The 20,929-nt window shown below is 34.3% G+C and overlaps 2 protein-coding genes across 5 annotated transcripts in view; one reads left to right on the top strand and one right to left on the bottom strand.

The window, feature by feature from the left end:
- The window catches only part of FAM151B (family with sequence similarity 151 member B), a 53,062-nt gene extending 40,999 nt beyond the window's left edge, over window positions 1-12,063 (top strand). For 3 of the 4 annotated variants that reach the window (XM_074282202.1, XM_074282200.1, XM_074282201.1), the window contains exons 5-6: window positions 2,362-2,497; window positions 11,890-12,063. In XM_074282202.1, the coding sequence (XP_074138303.1) occupies window positions 2,362-2,497; window positions 11,890-12,049 (296 nt within the window). In that variant the 3' untranslated portion in view covers window positions 12,050-12,063. Of the gene's footprint in view, window positions 1-2,361; window positions 2,498-8,900; window positions 9,002-11,889 lie in introns of those variants that run through there. The other variant, XM_074282199.1, reaches the window with a different exon arrangement.
- Window positions 12,064-17,813: 5,750 nt separating this feature from the next.
- On the bottom strand, window positions 17,814-20,472 carry ANKRD34B (ankyrin repeat domain 34B). The gene has a single exon (XM_074288138.1). It carries the CDS (start codon window positions 20,434-20,436, stop codon window positions 18,877-18,879), a length of 1,560 nt encoding a protein of 519 aa, XP_074144239.1. The 5' UTR covers window positions 20,437-20,472; the 3' UTR covers window positions 17,814-18,876.
- Window positions 20,473-20,929: the final 457 nt, after the last annotated feature.

Below are 20,929 nucleotides of genomic sequence, written 5' to 3'. Positions count from 1 at the left end.
GAATTATAAAAAAGGAAAACAAGAATTGACAATGCAGTTCTTACAACAAAAGCACTTACTGCATCATATGATTAATATAATAGCTACAATACAAAGAGATACGTGGACTAGAGGAGGAAAGAAGAAAAAAATACATGACTGAACTGGGGAAGCACCAACTTTGCAGTTTTATGGCTGGGGAATCCTGGATTACAGCCCTGCAAGTCTCCTACTGAGAGGGTCACAAGCAGAGAGTCCTTTCTATGGGTGAATTTGGGCATTGATCTATTGTGACTTAAATAGCTCAGGGAACAAAGATGGCTGGCTAAATGCCAGAAATACTGGCTTCTCTTTCTTGAGCCAGTCCAGAAGAGGGCCAACCCTACCAGAGTCTGTCATGAGCAAAGCTTTATTCCAGGAGTGGCTAGTTCTAGTACATAGATAATGCATCCTTGGTAGATTTGGCCAGAATTCACCCAGGATGTTGTCTTTTATGTTATATTTATTCCTGAGATCATCTAATAGCAGTCATGTAGTAGGGGTGAATTATACTAGGGGTATGAATTAGGGGTGTCATTATACTATGAGGTAAACAATGGTTCATTGAACTATAATTACCTTATGTAGGTACAAAAAGAGAATGAAAAAAAGGAAAAGTAACAACAACAAAACCAAATAAATTGCATTTCATAATAGTAGGAACAATTTACAGTTCCATCAAAAGTTTATTACTGTGTGTTTTCCCATAGCTCCTCTAACATTTATCATTTTTGCCATTCTGATAGGTATGAAGTGGAACTGCAGAGTTGCTTTAATTTACTTTCTCTAATTACTAGTGATTTTGAATATTTTTTAAAATGTTTGTGAATAGCATGGATTTCTTCCTTTGAAAAATATCTGTTCAAAATTAAAAGATGTGTTACCATCTGATACCTGTCAGATTGGTTAATATGACAGAGAATGAAAATAATAAATGTTGCAGAAAATATAAAAAAATTGAGACCCTAATACATTATTGATGAAGTTGTGAACTCATCCAATCCATTCTAGAAAGTAAATTGGAACTATGCCCAAAGGGCAACCAAACTGTGCATATCCTCTAATTCAGAAATACTACTACTAAGTATCCTAGCATCATAAAAAAGGGAAAAAGACACACATGTACAAAAATATTTACAGCAGCTCTTTTTGTGGTGGTAAAGAATTTGAAATGGAAGGGATGCCCAACAATTGGGGAATGGCTGAACAAATTGTTGTGTATAAATGTCACATGGAATACTATTGTGCTATAAGAAATGATGAGCAGGCAGATTTCAGAAAAACCAGAAAAGACTTACATTAACTGATGCTGAATGAAGTGAAAAGAACCAGAACATTGTCCATAGTAACAGCAAGTTTGTAGTTTTATTAACTTTGAAAGACTTAGCTCTTTCCAGCAATACAGTAATCTAAGACAATTTCAAGACTTGTGATGGAAAATAACATCCACAGCCTGACTACAGGTCAAAGCACATCAATTTTCACTTTTGGGGTTTCTGTGGCTTTTCCTTTTTGTTCTATTTCTTCTTTTACAACATGATTAATGTCAAAATATATTTCCATGATTGTACATGTATGACCTTTATCAAGATTGCTTGTTGTTTTAGGGAAGGAGAATGAAAGGAAAGGAGAGAGGGAAAACATGAAATCAAAATCTTATAAAAGATAAATGTTGAAACCTATCTTTACATATAATTGGAAAAATCAAATACTTTTTACTAAAAAGAAAGAAAAAAGAAAACTGCCTTCTCATATCTTTTGACCATTTATTAGATAATAGCTTTTGTTTTTAAACGATTAAACCAGATCTTCATATCTCTTGGATACTAAACTTTTATCAGAGGGATTTGCTATAAAATTTTTCCTAATTTTCCTAGTTTCCTGTTTTCCCTCTAATTTTAAGTTCATTAGCCTTTTTTTTTGTATAAACTTTCTTTTAAAATGTAATCAGTATTGTCTATTTTATCTTCTGTGATCTTCTCTGTCTTTTGGTAACAAATTTTTCTCCTATTGATAGATCTGAAAGCTAATTTCCTTTGCCTTTTAATTTGTTTTATGATATCACTTTTTATGTCTAAGTCGGGTATCCAGTTTAGAGCCTATCTTAAGATGAGGTTTGAAAAGTTACTCTATACCTAATTTTGTATGGTTGATTATCCTGTTACTTAAAACCACAATGTTGCCATTACCTTTGTTGCCTTTATACTCCTATCTCTCCTTTCCAGTAAACAGGAGAAGAGACAAAAAGCTTAGTTCTATAAATGTTTTATCAGTGATGTGTATTAATTATTTCTTAGAATTCTAGTAGAAATATTTACATTTTTATCTTTCTTTTTATTTCAGGCTACAGTTGGACAATGGTAAAAGATATGGAATATATATGTAATAAACTAAGTCAACCTGTAACATTTCCTGTCAGAGCAGCATTAGTTAAGCAATCTTATGATCAGTTGCTTTGGCTGGTACAACAATCGTATAGGTAAGTAGATAACATAATATTTATTTTTTTCTAATGGACTGTGAAATTTATTGTACATGACTTTGAGATATATATATATATATATATATATATATATATATATATATAGTCTTAAAATTATGCATGAAAATTTGTATGTAAAATCATATTCTCCCATCTATTTCTATTAAATTTTATTTAAGAAATTTGCTTTTTTATGAAAAATATTGATTCCAATATGTATTTAAAAAACCATTTAAAATTACTAACTCTTACTATGGGCATTATCTGTCTTTGTCAATGAGTGATCTTTGCATTGAATTTTCCCGCATGATTCTGCAAGTTGTCTAGCATTTCCATTATCCAATGTACAATATGGCAAGGTAGAAATACCATTCAAAAAATAAACTTAAGCAAAATACAACCAAATGCATGCAGGAGAAATGATACTTAAGAGTTTTGAAAGCACTTAGTGATTGATTTCTAAATTAATTCATCGAGAGGAAACCCCCCCCCAAAATGGAAGAAATCACAAATAATATTAGTACTTCAAAACAGGTGAATGAGAGGTCTATATATAAACTATATGCCTCCTTTCTGATCTCTGTAAAATTTTCATGTGAATGGTCCCTTGAAAGCACAACATAGGAAGAAGAGAAGGGAAAGAAAGAAAATAAAAATTTATTGAATGCCTGCTATGTGCCAGACACTTTGCAAAGTGCTTTATAAATATTGTCTCATTCAATAGTGGGAATAAGGAAGCTCTCCTAAATGATTTACCACAGTCATGCAACTGACTGGAAAGTGTAGAGAATTCAAGATCCTGATATATTCATTTATTGACTTGGTTGAACAAAAAGCATCCTTAAAGACTCTTCCCCCAACAAAATTCCTCTTGTACACATCAGATTTTTATGATAGTTCCAGTTACAAATATAATTGATTCAACATTTCTTTAAGGCATAAAACTGGTATATTTGTTCATCAAAATGATTTATCTTTTATATGTAAGCTCATTTGTATAAAAAAATCCAAATCTTCAGGTGCTGCTGTTTGTAAATGACATTTTTCTGATTATATAGAATCCTGAATTCTAGTAAGCTTCCTCCATGATTGAGTTACTCAGAAGAGATTGGCTGAACACTACGTTCCGAAACAATTAAGTGGGTAAAAATTGAATATTATTCAGATATGACATGATGAGACAGTTCATTAAGTTAACTTATCAATAAGGCATCTTTCATAAACACTGTCTATGAACTCAGAATTAATAGAATATCAGTCTATATTACATTAGAGAAATTACGCTGTACTTACAGTAATTCCAACCTGATCCTTTTGCATATTCCCTCATCTTGAACACCACTATTCTTCTAAGTTGGTCTTCCTTTGGTGATTCAGGAAGCCTTTTTAATAATCTTGCAGCAATTTGAGGTCAACATTTTGAATAGCAATTATTCATTAAAACAGATTGACTAAAAGCCACCAACCTTGAAATATAGGCTTCTGTTTTTGGAAGAAAAAAATATACATCCACTGAAAAATAATTTCATAAATACCTACTTAGTCAATGGTTTTTATATTTTAAGTAAATATAAAGGAAATTGTATTCAAGGAAAATTTATATTTCAAGGAAAGGCATTTTATGAATTTTAATTGTCATTCTTCGTCTTTAGTGATAAAGATTTTCCTTTATTAAGTATGTGATTATAGATCACACTGTGATTTTTAAAGTTTTATTTTGGGGGAGGGAGAAAACACAGCCTCTGTATTCAGGCCAATGTGACACTTTCTTTCCTTTAGTGTTAAAATGCTTTGTAATGCTGTATACAAGTAAAGCTTTGTCTAGTCTTTACAAATAAATTTAATTACATAGAGTATGTAGATATTGGCAAAAGTCAAATAGCCTTTTTGGTTGAAAACAATACTGTTGCACAGCAACCTGCTAAATTTCTAGACATAAAATACATATATTTGTATGTATTCTAGACATTAAATACACATATAAGAGCAAATATATGAATTAGCACAAATTATTGCATTTTATTTTTCTTAATTTCATACAGATTAATTGATAATTAAGTATATTTTATAAAATTGATGGTTTGACTGTTTGCATAATAGCCAACATGAAAACTAAATACATTATTAATATATTTATCTATTATTACTCAAAGAAGCCTATTTGATACAGAGTTTTATTGGCTCACAAAATTTTGCTTTTTTTTTTTTTTTTTTTTTTTTTTTTTTTTTGCCAGGGAGAATGATCTTTGGATAGGAAAGGCTAAAACAAAAATGGTTAACAAAGAATTGAAAAACAGATAAGTAAAAAGATAGAAAGCAAGCACTCAGCTACCTTCAATTAGTTTAAACCATCATACAAGTAATAACTACATCTCAAAACATTGAAAGGACTAATCTGTGTAACTGCTGAGCCACTGTCAGTGATGTTTGAAAGATTGTGGAGAATGGGAGAACTATCAAAGGACTGGAGAGGAGAAAAGATCTTGACTCTTTTATTGCAAAAAAAAAAAAAAAAAAGAAAGAAAGAAAAGAAAAGATATAATTAGCAAATTATGGGACAGTGAGCTTTATTTAAATTAAGAAAATGTTACAATATTTTATTAAAAATAATGTTTTGAAGTATTTAGAAAGAAGTAATATTAGAGTAAGAAAACATGAATATAGTTTTATCGAGAATAAGTTATGCATATAATTTAACATATTTAACATGTATTGGACTACCTATCATCTAGGGGAGGGGTTGGGGGAAAGGAGGGGAACATTTGAAACAGAAGATTTTGCAAGGGTCAAGGTTGAAAAAATTACCCATGCATATGTTTTGTAAATAAAAGATATAATAAAATAAAATAAAACAAAAAGAATAAGTTATGTCAGACTATTTCCTTTTTAGATGGGGCTATTAGAGTAATCAGAAAAATGCTATAGACATATAACTAAATTTCATTAAAGCATTTGATACAGTTTCTCATATTGCAAACCTTATGTCAGAGCCTCTATACTGGCACAACTGATTTTAAACTTCTTTGGGAGAATTCTTTTCCTTTGGTTCCTTTGCTTTCTCTCAGATATTGAGCACCTTGATGTTGGATACCTCCTTATTTCTAAAGAATGAGCTGCAAGGGAAAGGATTCTGGAAAGATGGCAAAGTCAGTTAGGAAATTCCAAATTCTTCAGATTTCAGGATGAATGTAGAGAGATAAAAGGAGAAAGATTGAGAGAATTTTTTTTTTAATCCAAGAAAACAAGAAGATAATGAAAGAAAGGACATTCAGAATCTTAAGAAAACAGCTTCTTGGTTATGGAATATTATTTCTCTGTAAGAAATGACCAGCAGAAGGAATACAGAGAGGCTTGGAGAGACTTACATCAACTGATGCTGAGTGAAATGAATAGAACCAGAAGATCGCTGTACACTTCAATGTTGTATGGAGATGTATTCTGATGGAAGTGGATATCTTCAACATAAAGAAGATCCAACTCACTTCCAGTTGATCAATGATGGACAGAAACAACTTCACCCAGAGAAGGAACACTGGGGAGTGAATGTAAATTGTTAGCACTACTGTCTATCTACCCAGGTTACTTATACCTTTGGAATCTAATACTTAATGTGCAACAAGAAAATGGTATTTACACACATGTATTGTATCTAGGTTATATTGTAACATATGTAAAATGTATGGGATTGCCTGTCATCAAGGGGAGGGAGTAGAGGGAGGGAGGGGATAATTTGGAAAAATGAATACAAGGGATAATATTATAAAAAAAATACTATGCATATATACTGTGAAAAAAATTATAAATAAAAAAAAATAAAAGTAACTTTTAATTTAAAAAAAATTAAAAAAAAAAGAAAACAGCTTCTTGAAAATTAGAATTAGGTAAGGAGAAGCCACCGAAGTTATAAGAGACCAAGAATTAATAAAATAAAATATAAAGAATGAAAAAATAGAAGACAATGTGAAACAGCAGATCTGGGGAACACATAAGAAGAAAAAAATATAAGAATAATCAGACTACTTGAAAGCTACAATCAAAGAATCTTGATAAAATAATACAAGAAATAATGAAAGAAAATTGTTTTGAACTGTTAGAACAATATCATATCCAGAAAGTTAAGCTTAATCCTGAACTTTTTGTGCAGGAAATTCAGTAGATTGAAAATAAAAATTCAATGAATCATTAGACTTTCAGGATTTTGTTGCAAAAAGATCTGAAATTTTACATATAAGATCCAAGAGAATAGAAGGAAAACATCAAAGACTAATTACAAGGGACTCAATAAGGACAAACTATGTTGAAATATAAACCTTATAGATTGTCATTAGTAATTGTGTAGTTCAAAAGAAAGATTGGGGTAGAACTAAGTATGATATGATTCTAAAAAAGCAAAACTATAGGAAAATATTTTACATAAATATAGTACAAAAGGAAGAATTGATAAGAGGAATTAGATGGAGGAGGAAGGCTGGTAGTTCTGGAATCCTACTCTCATCAGGAATGAGTTAAAAAGGGAACAATTATATGTATATGTATATATATATATATATATATATATATATATATATATATATATATATAAATTTTTAAAAGTATAAAAGCCTTCTAAATTCAGAAAGAAATAAGAGGGTAAGAGGATAGAGAGGGGGGAAATATAAGGGAGGGATTTTTAGATCTACTCACATCAAATCTGAGTTAAAGAGAGAACAATATATATAATTTAGAAGGGAACAAATATCTTCTAAATTTATAAAGAAATAAGAGGTTGAGGGAATAGTATAAAGGAGGAGATATAGAAGGGTGTGTAGATTATCCTTCCTTCCTTCCTTCCTTCCTTCCTTCCTTCCTTCCTTCCTTCCTTCCTTCCTTCCTTCCTTCCTTCCTTCCTTCCTTCCTTCCTTCCTTCCTTCCTTCCTTCCTTCCTTCCTTCCTTCCTTCCTTCCTTCCTTCCCTTCCTTCCTTCCCTTCCTTTTTTCTTCCTTTTTTCCTCCCTTTCCTCCTTTCTTTCCCTCCCTCCCTCCTTCCTTCCTCCTTTTTTCCTTTATTCTTTCCTCTTTTCCTCCTTTTCTCTCTTCTTCCCTTCCTCCCTCCCTCCCTTCCTCTCCTTCCTTTCTTGCTCTCCTTTCTTCCTTTTTCTTCCTTCTCCCCTTCCTTTTTTACTCCCTGCCTTTTTTCCTGCCTCCATCCCTTCCTCCTTTTCTATCTTGCTTTCTTTGCTCCACATAATAATGCCTGACACATCAGAGGTGCTTCATAAATACTCCTGAATTGTTTGATTATTGACTGAGTGAATGTTTTAAGTTAACCTGTAATCTAAGAATAAAAGTTGTAAGCAACCATGGGTTTTTCAAGTACTTTACAGCTGCCCACCAGTCACTAATTTATTGATGGCTTCCTAAACATAAGGCAGTTCATATCTAGGCAGTATGGAAAGGATTATTAATGTCAGGTTTGACTTTTCAGTCATATCTGAACCCAATGATGGTAATAAATTTCATAATCACCTTCAAAAATAAAAGGCTATATAATATTTTTTCATTATTGAATTTTATTTTTAATTTTTAGAATAAATATTTCTATAACAGTTCAATAAAAAAGATGATTGCACATGAAACTGCAACTCTACTATGCACAACTTTCTATTTTTTTTCAAATTTATAACAAAACTATTGTGGAAATTTTTTTCCCCCTTTTCTCCCTTTCCCTCTTTCCCCTCCACCCTAGAGATGGCTACCATTAGACACAAATATATATATACATGTGTGTGTGTGTGTGTGTGTGTGTGTGTGTGTGTGTGTGTGTGTGTGTGTGTAAAATTATTCTGTACATGCTTTTATTTATCATTTCTTTCTCTGGATGCAAATAGTGTTTTTCTTCATATGGCCTTTATAGTTAATTTGAATATAATAGTCAAAATAACTTATTCATTCAAGGTCATTTTAAAAACAATATTGCTGTTACATATACTATGTTTCCTTGGTTCTGCTCATTTTACTCTCTGCTGTTTTTCTGCAAGTTTTCCCATGTTTTTCTGAAATCATTAGATCATTATTCTTATAGTTTAACAGTATTTCATCACAATCATATACCTCAAATTCTTCATCCATTCCCCAATTGGACATCTCTGCAATTTCCAGTTCTTTACTACCACAAAGAAAACTGCTATAAACATTTTAGAACAGAAAGACACTCTTTTTCTTCTTTTTTCTGTCTTTGAAAATAGACCAAGTAGTAGAATTTCTGGGTCAAAGGATATAGATAGTTTAATAATTCTTTGGGTATAGTTCTAGATTATCTCCAAAATGGTTAGACCAGTTCACAGTTCTACCAACAATGAATTAGTGTCCCAGTTTTCCCATATTCCCTCCCTCCAGTATTTATCAATTTCCCCTTCTTTCAGGGAAAGGGTCCTGTATGTGCCAAAATGTTTGTGGCAGCCCTTTTCATAGTGGCTAGAAGCTGGAAGATGAATGGATGTCCATCAATTGGAGAATGGTTGGGTAAACTATGGTATATGAATGTTATGGAATATTATTGTTCTATAAGAAATGACCAACAGGAGAAATACAGAGAGGCTTGGAGAGACTTACATCAATTGATGCTGAGTGAAATGAGCAGAACCAGAAGATCATTATACACTTCAACAATGATACTGTACGAGGATGTATGCTGATGGAAGTGGATTTCTTCAACATAGAGAAGAACTAATCCAATTCCAATTGATTAATGATGGACAGAACCAGCTACATCCAGAAAAGGAACACTGGGAAATGAATGTAAACTGTTATTTTTACCTTCTGAATCCAATTCTTCCTGTGCAACAAAAAAAATTCGGTTCTACACACATATATTGTATCTAAATTATACTGTAATATATTTAACATATATAAGACTGCTTGCCATCTGGGGGAGGGGGTTGGGGGAGGAAGGGAAAAAATCTGAATAGAAGTAAGTGCAAGGGATAATGTTGTAAAAAATTACCCATGCATATGTACTGTCAAAAAATGTTATAATTATAAAATAAAATAAAAAATTAAAAAAAAAAAATTTCCCCTTCTTTCATTTTAGCCAGTATGGTAGTTGTAAAATGACAATTTGGGTTGTTTTCATTTGTATTTTTCTAATCAATAATGATTTAGGGAATTTTTTTCATGCAACTGTAAATTATTTTGACATCTTCATGAGAAAATTGCCTGTTCATATCTTTTGATCATTTATCAGTTGAGAAATGGCTCATATTCTTATTAATTTGACAAAGTTTTTTACATATTTTAAATATGAAACCTTTATTTGGTAAACTCTATAAAATTTCCCCTCTTCCTCCAGTTTTCTGCTTTCCTTATAATCTTGGTTATATTTATTTGTGCAAAACTTTTTAAATTTAACATGATCAAAATTATCCATTTTATGCCAAACTTTGCTCTCTCTATCTCTTATTTATTCATAATTTTTCATCTATCATAAGTCTGACAAGTAGTATGTTCCATGTCCTTCTAATTTTCTTGTAAAATCTCTCTTTACATATACGTTATGTTTCTATTTTGACCTTATCTTGGTAAAAAGCTGTGCAAAATATAAAGGGCTAACCTGCAAAAAATGGAGAGCATATTGAGCCACACATGAGAAAGTAACCTATATAAATCAGGGTCTCAGGCCATAATAGGCAGACTGTAGACTTAACACCTATTTCTTTTAATAAAGGTTTCTTTGCCCAGAAAGGTTTCCCATTTCCAATTTCAAACAGATTTCCAAATCAATATTGTATAATATTGGTAACAGTGGACATTCTTATTTCATATCTGATCTTACCGGGAAGGATTCTAATTTATCCTTATTACAAATAATGCTTGCTGATGGTTTTAGCTAAATGCTAATTTTTTTTTTTATCAATTTAAGGATAAATCCATTTATATCAATACTTTCAAATGTTTTTAATAAAAATAAATGTTAAACTTTAAAATAACATATATACATACATATATATATATGTATATATATATTTGAAGGGTAGTTATTTGGCACTATGTTTAGTAGCATATAGTATTTTTATAGTATTTTTTCTTAACCTACTCCATTTTGAATTCTGACCTGGAATCATAGTATAGAAGATATTTCAATTTCTTTTTATTCAGGTCTAGGCTTTTCTGTTGCCCTACTATCAGTCAAATATCCATCTGATAGCTCTTGTATGTTATCATCATGCCCTTAAGAATTGTTCTTTGTAATATATCTGAAGATAGTAAAAAGGAGATACAATTTTTAGATTCATGGTATGGGTATAAATAAATGTGTATTACATGTATATTACTTTAAGATTGAAGTGCTCACAACAAACTTTTCTATTAATCATTTCTACCTCCTAAATTCCAAAATAACAATTTCTAATTCCTATTATAATGATGATAAAAATAAAAAATTACATTGTTTTCAGGTATCCCAGCCATTTTAATATTAATATAAATTTATAATTGAGTCTTTAAATTGATTTGATTTAAATTCATATATTTAATACTCCCGAGTAGTTTGATTTTTTAAAATAAATAACATATTAAAATAACAGTGCCCTCCTAAATGTTTATGTCAGTTTCTTTTTAGGGTTTATCAACAGAATAGTAAGGCTGTTTGAAGCACCAAAAAAAGGCTATAGACAAAATTTAATATTTCTGTTCTGCATTCTCATGCAGAATTACTGTGGGTAGTTCAGAAATTTTCATCTATTTTTCATTCTACTGAAATGCTACCAGACATCAGCATGTGATATATACTTTCCTCTCTCTTTTTTTTAAACTAGCACACAAGTATAACTCTTCTCTATTCCTTAAGAGCAGAAATATGTTATTTTAGCAAAATGTTGTTCCCCTTTCCACCATTTTCCTTACCCTACCTTGCAGATTGGTGAGGATCTGTCTCTGTAAATATCTGTAAAGTGTTTCCTTCACTATAAACAATTGTGTAAACTTAAGGTGCTATTATTTTTCTTGTTATGAAGAAACCCCACTCTCACTTGTGATATGTGGATATGAGGACCAGGTTTTTTGATTAGTAATAGCACAACCTGAAAACCAATGTTATATGGTAGGGTTCTTATAGCCACTAAACATTTATGTGTTGCTTCTATAGGTATAACAACTAGATACAGATAATTTGATTTATCTGTTCTTTATGAAAAAAAAATGTGAATATTGAAACAGGAAGCAGAAAACTTATCACTTCACCTAAATAAGATTTATTTTCACTAAGTGGTTCACCCATATAAAATTCTTCCACCTGAAATCTATTTGTAATTGAAAAAAATAAATCTTAAGTCATTACTTTAGCTTATTAGAATTTTTTGTCATAATCTCTGATTTCATTTTTAACTAATTATTTTCTTTTCAATTTTAATGCAGGTACAGTCTGACTATTTGGACAGGAAAAGATGATATATATCCCACTGAAGATTTGCTCTTTGTCAGAGAACATTTTGGAAAAAAGCAAGTTTTCTATGATATCTTAGAGCCACAAAACCAAGAATTCAAACAAGCTATTGGAATAGAAATTGAAAAATAAAAAGCTTAAAAATCTCCATATATTCTTATTTCATATACTTAGTTTGCTTTGGGCTTTAAAAAACCCCTGAATTACTTTGTATGTTGTGATTACAGATTGATAGGTTTTATAGGTTTGTCTGTTGATGGTTCTGTGGTTGTTATTGAGTTGTTTCAGTCATATCCAATTCTTTGTGATCTTATTTGGAGTTTTCCTGATACTGATACTGGAGCAGTTTGTCATTTCCTTCTCTAGCTCATTTTACAGATGAGGCAAATGTGGCAAACAGAGTAACATGACTTGACCAGGATTACACCACTAGTAAGTATCTGAGGCCAGATGTGAACTCAGAAAGATGAGTCTTCCTGACTCCAGACCTGGCATTCTATCCACTGAGCAATCTAGTTGCCTGTTGATAGCTTCACTATATACCTATCTACCCAAGTTCAAAACCATTAACATTATGGATTATTTATCTTTCCTCCCTCATATCAAATAAACATTTAAGTTCTACCTCTGAAATATCTATCAAAGAAGCATCTAGGTGTTACAAAGTGGCTAGAGCACTGGTCCTGAAGTCACGAAGACCTGAGTTTAAATGGCATCAAATATTTACTAGCTGTGTGACCCTGGGCAAGTTATTTAACCCAGATTGTCTAAACCTCCCTCATACATACATGTGTATATATGTATATAGATAGGTAGACACACACATATAACATGTCATTTTATGTACATTCTACTATCACTAACCTTGTTTAGAACTTCATCTATATATTTACTGATATTACTTTATTTCCACCTCTTCTTTCTCTTCATTCATTGCCAATGAGTCAGTCAGTGAGCACTTATTAAGAATCATTGATGTGCCAAGCACCAGGCTCTGGAGAAACATAAACAAAAGTTAAATACTCTTCCCTTAAGGAGCTTACATTCTGGAAAAGATATGTGCATACATAAACATCACATACAAAATAAATGCAAAGTCATGAGTGGTGAGGAAGGCACTAGCAGCAGGAAAGTCTTTGTGTGCTATCAAAGTTGAGGTGAGCTTCAGAAGAATCTGAGGATTCTCTGAGGCCAGGGTCAGGAGGCAGGGCATTCCATCCCTGAAGGACCATCAGTATCAAAGCATGTAGGGAGGAAATGAGGAGTTATATGTATGATCTCTGTTTCAAAGCCCATTGGTATGGACTACTCTATAGGTGGAATTGAAGGCCTCATTTGCATAGTGAGAAGTAAAAGATCTCCAAACTTTACTGATCTCCTTTGAGCTCTGGAGCACTCATAAAACTTCCTCTTTTAGACTCTTTATGGCCAGCCCTCTTTGGGAATTCGTTAAGAAAGTATTCCTTTAGAATTCCTTCTGGATGCTTTAGGAGGCCCAGTTGCCTTTGTGACTGATCAGACTTGAGTCACTTTTCCTCTCTTGGCTTTTGACTTCACCAGAGAAAAGCTGATAATCTGTCTTCAAATACTACTAGTTTATGATCTCAAGCAAGTCATTTAACCCCAATTGTCTCACCAAAAAAAAAAAAAAAAAAGTGGGGAAAAGAGAGAAGATGGAACAGACTAATCCCACTTTAGACTGGTGAAGGGAAAGACTGGGAAAACATGTGAAGAGTGAGTAGTTTCCTTCCATCATGCCCCTAGTCCCAGCTAGCTCCATATTAGAAACTGTAAGGAGATTCCTTTTGGATGAGATCCAGCATGACCTCTCTCGATTGAACTGAGATAACTCATTCCCAGTAGAAAAGCACCTTCACTATGTTTTGAATGGTAAATATTGTCTTGTCTAGTATATATTCTCTTCATACTTTCTCTTATTTCTGTTTTGCTGTGATTTGGATAAATGGTTTTCTTTGCCATTTAGAATGTGTATTCATTTTGGAATTGGTATTAGGTGGGGAAAGGGCCAAAGCCTTGAAAATAGAGCTTGGACTTCCCCTCCAAATGAGAAGGCACTCAGAAGTTAGATTGAACCCTATTATTTCTCGTAGGCCAGCAATATTTAAGGTAGCAGAGAGATCATTCTAGCCCAGTAACCTTCCTGACCCCCCATTCTGTGGCCGTGATCCCAACTTCCTGATGCCTCTCCTGGCAGGAAAGAAAGCGTCTCTTGGAGAAGGGTGGGGGTAAAAGAGGCTAGAGATGGCTGTTCTGCCTCTGGTTCTCAGCTCTCTTTCCTCTCACTATATAAGGAATAGCCAAAACCTTAGCTAAGCTGGACTGTAGGATCTGGGGAGAATTATATATGATAATGACTAGAGATAGGTCAAAGTAAAGCTGTGAAGGACTTTTGCAATAGAAAAGAATGCCAGGCTTGGCACTGGAAGATCTAGCTACAGGGCTTATCACTTTCCTATGATTTTGGAGACAACAGGAAAACACTGAGGTTTTAGAGAAGGGAAGTGACAGAGGCTCACCCTTGGCAGCCAGGTGGCACAGCAGCTGAAGCTCTGGGACCAAAGTCAAGAAGACCTGAGTTCAGATGTAGCCTCAGATACTTCTGCTTGATCCTGGACCGTCATTTAGCTACCTGCTTCAGTTTGCTCAACTGTAAAGATTAAATGAAATGATGTTTATAATGTGCATGCCATATTAGTAGGTACTTAATTTTTTCCCCTTCTTTTGGACAACTACTTTGGCATCTCTGTGGAGAATGGATTGGAGGGAGAAGTTTGAGGGTGGAAAAATTTAAAGTGGCTGTAAAATGTAAAAGAAGAAAAATGTAAAGAGGCTATAAAAATTTAAAGTGATTCTACTTATATTGCTTAGTATTTCATCTGGGATACAGAATACAATTTGTAAGAATTTTCTCTTTTGTACTGGTTTCCTCTATGTTTGGATCAAACCAGTTTTCATCATGGAATAATACTAGTATGTAAGAAATGACTCTTGTAGCTTCAAGCCACACCAGGACAGAGGATTTAACAGGAAAGTTATGCTTTAGATAGTGCTGATGTATTCTTTAAACTAGCCAATTTGGGGTAGCTTGCAGATTGAGAGCTGGGTTTGGATGGACTTCTGGGAGCAGAGGCCAGATGAACGACACAGTGGTATCAGGATGGCATTCTATGATCCCTTGGGTATTTTCCCCTGGCATCTCATTTGCAAAGATGGCCAGCTGCCAATCCATGGGAAAAAAAACAGATCTGAGTGGTGTGTGTGTGTTGTCTATCATGCTGAGATTCAGATTCAAGTTGAATGCTCTATTATACAATAATGCTGCTTTTTCACTTAACCACATCCCATTGAAACAACTATTATCATCTCTATATAGCTAGTGACATTGATGCTAGGAGGCCTGTTAAAAAGTCTCTTCAAAATGCTGTTAATACTAGGAGATTCAGTCTAGACATCCTTCAGGGAAACCTACCTTGCCAGGATGTCCAGAAGGTCAGTGCAGCCAAGTCCAGCTGCTGAGAGAGAGGCCCATGTGGCTATAGCTGCTCAGTTTTGCTCCAGAACAGCTAAGTAACAAGAACTGTTAGATGGGATGAGAAGGAGCGGTTCTTAGGATGGGGGACCCGAGAGCCATGAAATATGATTAACTGCCATTATTTCAAATTTCCAACTGCCAGATGTTGTCACATTGGCAAAAGAAAGCACTTATTACTATACAAAATTGAAAGTACTACTAAAACTTAGTCACCAACCAAAATGTTAAAGCTAAACTTCTGAATATTGGGGTTGAGAGTCCTCACTGATGTTCATAAATGGCATTAGAACTTTCATTTCTCTTTACATGTTTTGTACAGGTCTTATTTTTCATTCAGGTGAGTTGATACTTTGTGGCTCAGAAAATACCTTCCTTAGTCTCAGGTATTTTTTAAAAATTTGTTTCTTTTTACTTTTAAATAAAAATCTATGAACAGTAATTCCGGGCAATTTTTTGTTTTACATTTAGGTTAAAGATGTTTGTAAAGAATTCATTTAGACATCTTAAAAAAGGTAACATTGGGTTTCTAAGGTGGCTTTAAGAAAGTAAAAATAGGGGCAGCTAGGTGATGCAGTGGATAGAGTACCAGCCCTGAAGTAAGGAGGATCTGAGTTCATATCTGCTAACTAAATAAATATAGTATGAGGAAGTTGCATTGCAAAAACATGAAAAGTTGCTGTCGTTACATATCTTGACACTGGCAGGCCAGAGTATATTACATAGCATTTACTGTTATTTTCCAATAGTTTCACATTGAGGTTTTTACTTTGGTTTCCTATTTTGATTATTTTTTATTTAAGGATATTGTTAAAGACACAGAAAACAAGAAAAGGGGGGGGTTGAGTCTTTTCTCATGTTGTGAGAACAGGGGGTGGAAAATGAGGGATGAATGCTTATCATTTCCATTAAATATTAGCTAAGAATATAGGATTTGTGCACAAATATTTTGTTTTCTTGTTGCCAATGCTATGTCTCATAAAAATTTACTTGTAGCTTTTGCGCTATTGGACTCTGGGTATTAGTAGATATTGAGGAAGAATCTCTTTGGAACCCTTACAGAAAAGCTTTAAAAAAAAGTTGGTGCGTAAACTATTTAAAGAGATGACTGCTAGCATATTTTAAAATGCTTCAAACAGCTCACCACACTTCATCTTTTAAGAAGGAGTAAGAAGAGTAAAGAGCTATAATTTTGTGGTTTTCTTAATCTCAAGATAATTTCACATGTAACCAAAGAATTCTTGTGAAATCAATAAAAATATTTTCATTAATAAGAAGTCAAAGGCAGATAACATTCAAAACTACATTTTAAAGTCTTTATTTACAGAGTATGCTGATTTAGGAATAGAACTATATGAATTTTCTTTCCAATATACATCTTTAAAAACTAAAAAAGCAAACAACTTTTCAAGTAATAAAAAAATGTGTAGGCTTAGCTATCTAGAAATACCTGGAAAAGGAAATGGCAAACCACTCTAGTATCTTTTGCCAAGAAAACCCCCCCAAATAGGGTCATGGAGAGTTGAACACACCTCAAATGGTTGAATAACAACATCTATAAACACCAGGTATATTTCCTTAGAACAGTGGTCTGGATCAAAAAAAATTTCTCTAATCATGTGACTCATCCATGGAAACATCAAGTAACAGAACCCTGCAATTAAATATTTTCTTCAAAATGTTCAACTATACACAACTAAACCACTAACATATACAGTTCAACTTCTATCAAATTACCAAAAAAGCAGCATTAAATGGAAATTAGGAAATACAGAATTGTTTTCTTACACAATTATGTATTCGGTTAATATTAAAGTGATGTGGAGAAAGATCTAAAACTGTGAACCACAAATATTAAATTCATATTTTCAGGTGCTATATAATTTTGTTCATAGTTATGTAACTACTATGTCCAAGATAAGGAATTGGATTTTATAACACATTTCCCAAATCATAAGACAGTAATTTTCATTTTATATTGTTTGTCAATCATTCTCGGGTCCTAAAAAACTAGATGAATGGAAATACTATGCTTGAATATTTGGGGATGTAGAGATACAAGTCTACACTTAGTCTATCTTTATTGCAAATCAGAAGTAAAATATTTATAATGACATTTCTAACCAGTTAGTAAACTCTTTTATTAAGTTTCTATTGGGTTTCTTAATTAAGTGTAACCTTATCTTCAATATTTAAACTAAATGAACATTTAGTCAATGCTTACTAAAAACTAAAAATAATCTGCAATTAAATGAATGCTTCTTTGGAAATAACCTCTTAAATTATTTTTTATAGTTCAAAATGATCTATAATTTTTGATCTATAATTATAGTTTATTATTGGCAATCTATCAGTAATTTCCATTGATGGTCATAGAAGTTAGTAAGCATGAAGAAGAAAGCAAATTGGAGAGTAACCACAAACACACAGATATGGTATTGAAATACTTATAATCTTTTTATCAGCACTTTGCACATAGGTCAATGTTCTCATGGTGATGCAGCAGCTGATTATATGAATAGTACTTCCAAAAGAAATTTAATAGTGTCACTGCTTTGGTTTTTATTTTTTTTCATCTTAATTTAATTCCTACTTAGTCGTAAGATAGTTTGGTGGTGGAGGAGGGGGAAGGCTAGCCAGAAAATTATATTACAGTCATAGTGTTTCACTTTTATACCTTGGACAGCATGAACTTTGATATCCATTGCCATGAACAGTTACTTTATAAAATATTTTGGTAAATATGAAAAGTCTACAGAACTGCAGCAAAACAATGTGGTCCTTTTTTCTTTCTTTGATTTTTATTTAAATGAAAAACTTGGACCACATGAAGGTTATTAAACCTGGTTACTATATGTTATTATAGGGAAGATGAAAGGTTGTATTAAAAATAGGAACTTCCGATCTGCATTTGAGTGAGAGTCCATATGAGAGGTGGCCTGATAGTCGGGAAAAGGTGGGTTCAAATCCTACTTCTGATCTCGATGGAAAAGTCACTTCATTTCTTAGTGTTCAAGGCAACTAACTCTATGAAGTCAGTCAACAAGCACTTATTTAGCACCTACTATGTGCCAGACACTATGCTAAGCAAGTTACAGGTAAGTAGTACATCTGTATTGGTGGAAAATCTTCTCACCAGGACACACAACACACACACACACACACACACACACACACACACACACACACACACACACCCAGTAGTTTAGGTGTTTTGAACTGCCCAAAGGCAGTGACTATCTCTTCTGTCTAAGAGTTTATTACCACAGTGTCTAAAACAATGCTCTACTCCTAAAGGATACCCATTGAGATAGTGAACTGCTTCCGTGGAGGAAGGAGGATGAGCTAGACCACCAAGGCTCCTTCTGCCTTTCAGACACACACGCGTCATGTATTTCTGGGTTACCTTTTAAAAATTTACTAACTGCTTAATTTGTTCCGTTTGTAACGATTGTCTCCTTAACAACATTTTCTTGTTTTTGAACTCTTTGGGAAAAGTAGGGACGGTGGGCACGAGTATCTTTTGTCCACAAGAAAAGAGACTGGAAATCTTGTTGCTAACACCGACATCCGGGATCGGAGGGTGGGAATTGACATTTAAGGGGGGAAGAAAGCCTGGACGGGTTTGTGCGGTATGATCCAGGGGGAAGGCTCCCGAGCCTCGCCTTTCCAGCATGGCGTGATTTCTCCTGCTCAGGGGGCCGGGAGGCACACTTTCCGGCAGTTCCTTAGCCCCCGCCAGCACCGGTGGAGATGGGCAGAGGATTTTTTTCTTTCCTCCAAACGTTTTTCCATCTTCTGAAGTTGGCGGAGTGAGCCCGGTAGTGAGCTGAGAATCAGAACTATAGTGATTTGCCCCCGAGCTTCTCCTTTGGACAATATTTCTCAAGGTAGAAACAAACATCGCTTGGGTTGCTGACTCCGGGTCTTGGTCCCCTGGGAGGTCAGTGCCAGAACTGCCTGGTTCGGAAAAGAAGGGCTGCGAATGGATCTCATCATAAGACAGCTTCCTGGAGCCAGCCTGTTCAAAGGCCTTTAACAAATGTGCGGCGTCTTTCACATCGATACTTTGGTGTCGGGTGATAAACCGCTTGGATAAGGCCAGCCCGTTTAGTTTCAGAGAGAACTCTTCCTCTGGTGTAATGTCCTGAAGTTCTTCTTGTAAAGAGGCCACTTTAGTCTTGCGCAAGAGTGAAGGAGAGTTCTTCATCCAGGAATCTAAATGCAAGTGCTGTGCTTGGCCCAGCTTAGGCCCACTGTGAACGGCAGCAGGTCTTCTAGTAGGGGAACCTGATTCTGAAGCATCATCACTGCTGTCTGAAAGATCCAGATCTTTAAAGCCAAAAAGCCCTTTATCCAAGTCAGAGGAGGCCGCGTGGGGAGGAGAAGCGGTCTTAATCTCTATTTCGGAAGGGGTAGTACAGGAAGTTGGAGAGTGAAATCCTTCCATATCCCCAGGAGGCATATTCAAGTACTGTTTGGTAGTGTGCCTCCCGGAGGGAGACTTGGCTGTGGTGATGATGATGACTTCTTTCCCTTTCGCCTTGCAAGCATTGAGGAGAACCTTCAAGGTCTCTTTGTCCTCTGAATTGATAGCATAAACTAGGGCTGAATAACTAGAGTGGTCTTGTAGCGTCAAGTCAGCGCCACTTTTTATCAGCAAAGAGACTACTTCGGGGCCCGCCTTTTCTAAGCAAGCGTGCATCAGGGCCGTTTTTCCAGTTTTGTCTTGTATATTGGGATCGGCATTATTTTCCAGCAGATACTTCACCATTTTGACTTTGCTGACGCTTTGGTGGTCGATGTGCTTGCTCTTACAAGCTATCATTAACGGAGTTTCCCCACGGTCGTTACTTTCGTTGATGTAGGCGCCCCCTTCCAACAAGAGCCTGGTCAGGCGCAGCCGGCTTTGATAGACCGCTTTTAGCAGGGAGTTCCCATCACTCGAAAGCTCTATGGCTTCATCCATCTTGAAACTCTCCAAGCCAGACTGCAGGAGTGACAACGACCTAGTTGGAGAAGAACATTAAAAAACATCAGCCAAACTCAAGGTTCCGATTTATATTCCGATTATATTTATATTACTGTCTTAATAGTTTTAATTTCTGGGGAAGGCAAGACAGACAGAAGCTATAAAGGAAATGATAAACAATTTCCACGAAAATGAGTTGGGCAAAACGCAATGCAGAATTACATGATATACAAATTTCATATTGGTGACTGTCTTTGAGGAATAAAAATGCTATTTAAAAACCCAACACATTGAACTTTCATGGTTATGACATGAAATGCAATAATCACACTGCTGTAATGGGGGTGCATAAGGAGGAGAGGCTGATGCAGATCTCCAACAGGAAGAGATTAGGGAGCCTTGGAAGAGGCCTGCTGAAGGGTAATGCTCCCTGAGCGCAGCCTCAGCAAGTCATTCTGTAAAAGTGGTGTTAACCTGCTACTCGGATGAC

The sequence above is a fragment of the Sminthopsis crassicaudata genome, chromosome 1 (genome assembly GCF_048593235.1).
Source record: "Sminthopsis crassicaudata isolate SCR6 chromosome 1, ASM4859323v1, whole genome shotgun sequence".
In the NCBI taxonomy this organism is placed as follows: Eukaryota; Metazoa; Chordata; class Mammalia; order Dasyuromorphia; family Dasyuridae; genus Sminthopsis; species Sminthopsis crassicaudata.
This window is presented reverse-complemented; position numbering and strand designations above follow the sequence as displayed.

What these genes read in the sequence shown, in the direction of transcription:
- ANKRD34B (XM_074288138.1), bottom strand. Translation starts at nt 20,436, where the DNA reads ATGGATGAAGCCATAGAGCTTTCGAGTGATGGGAACTCCCTGCTAAAA.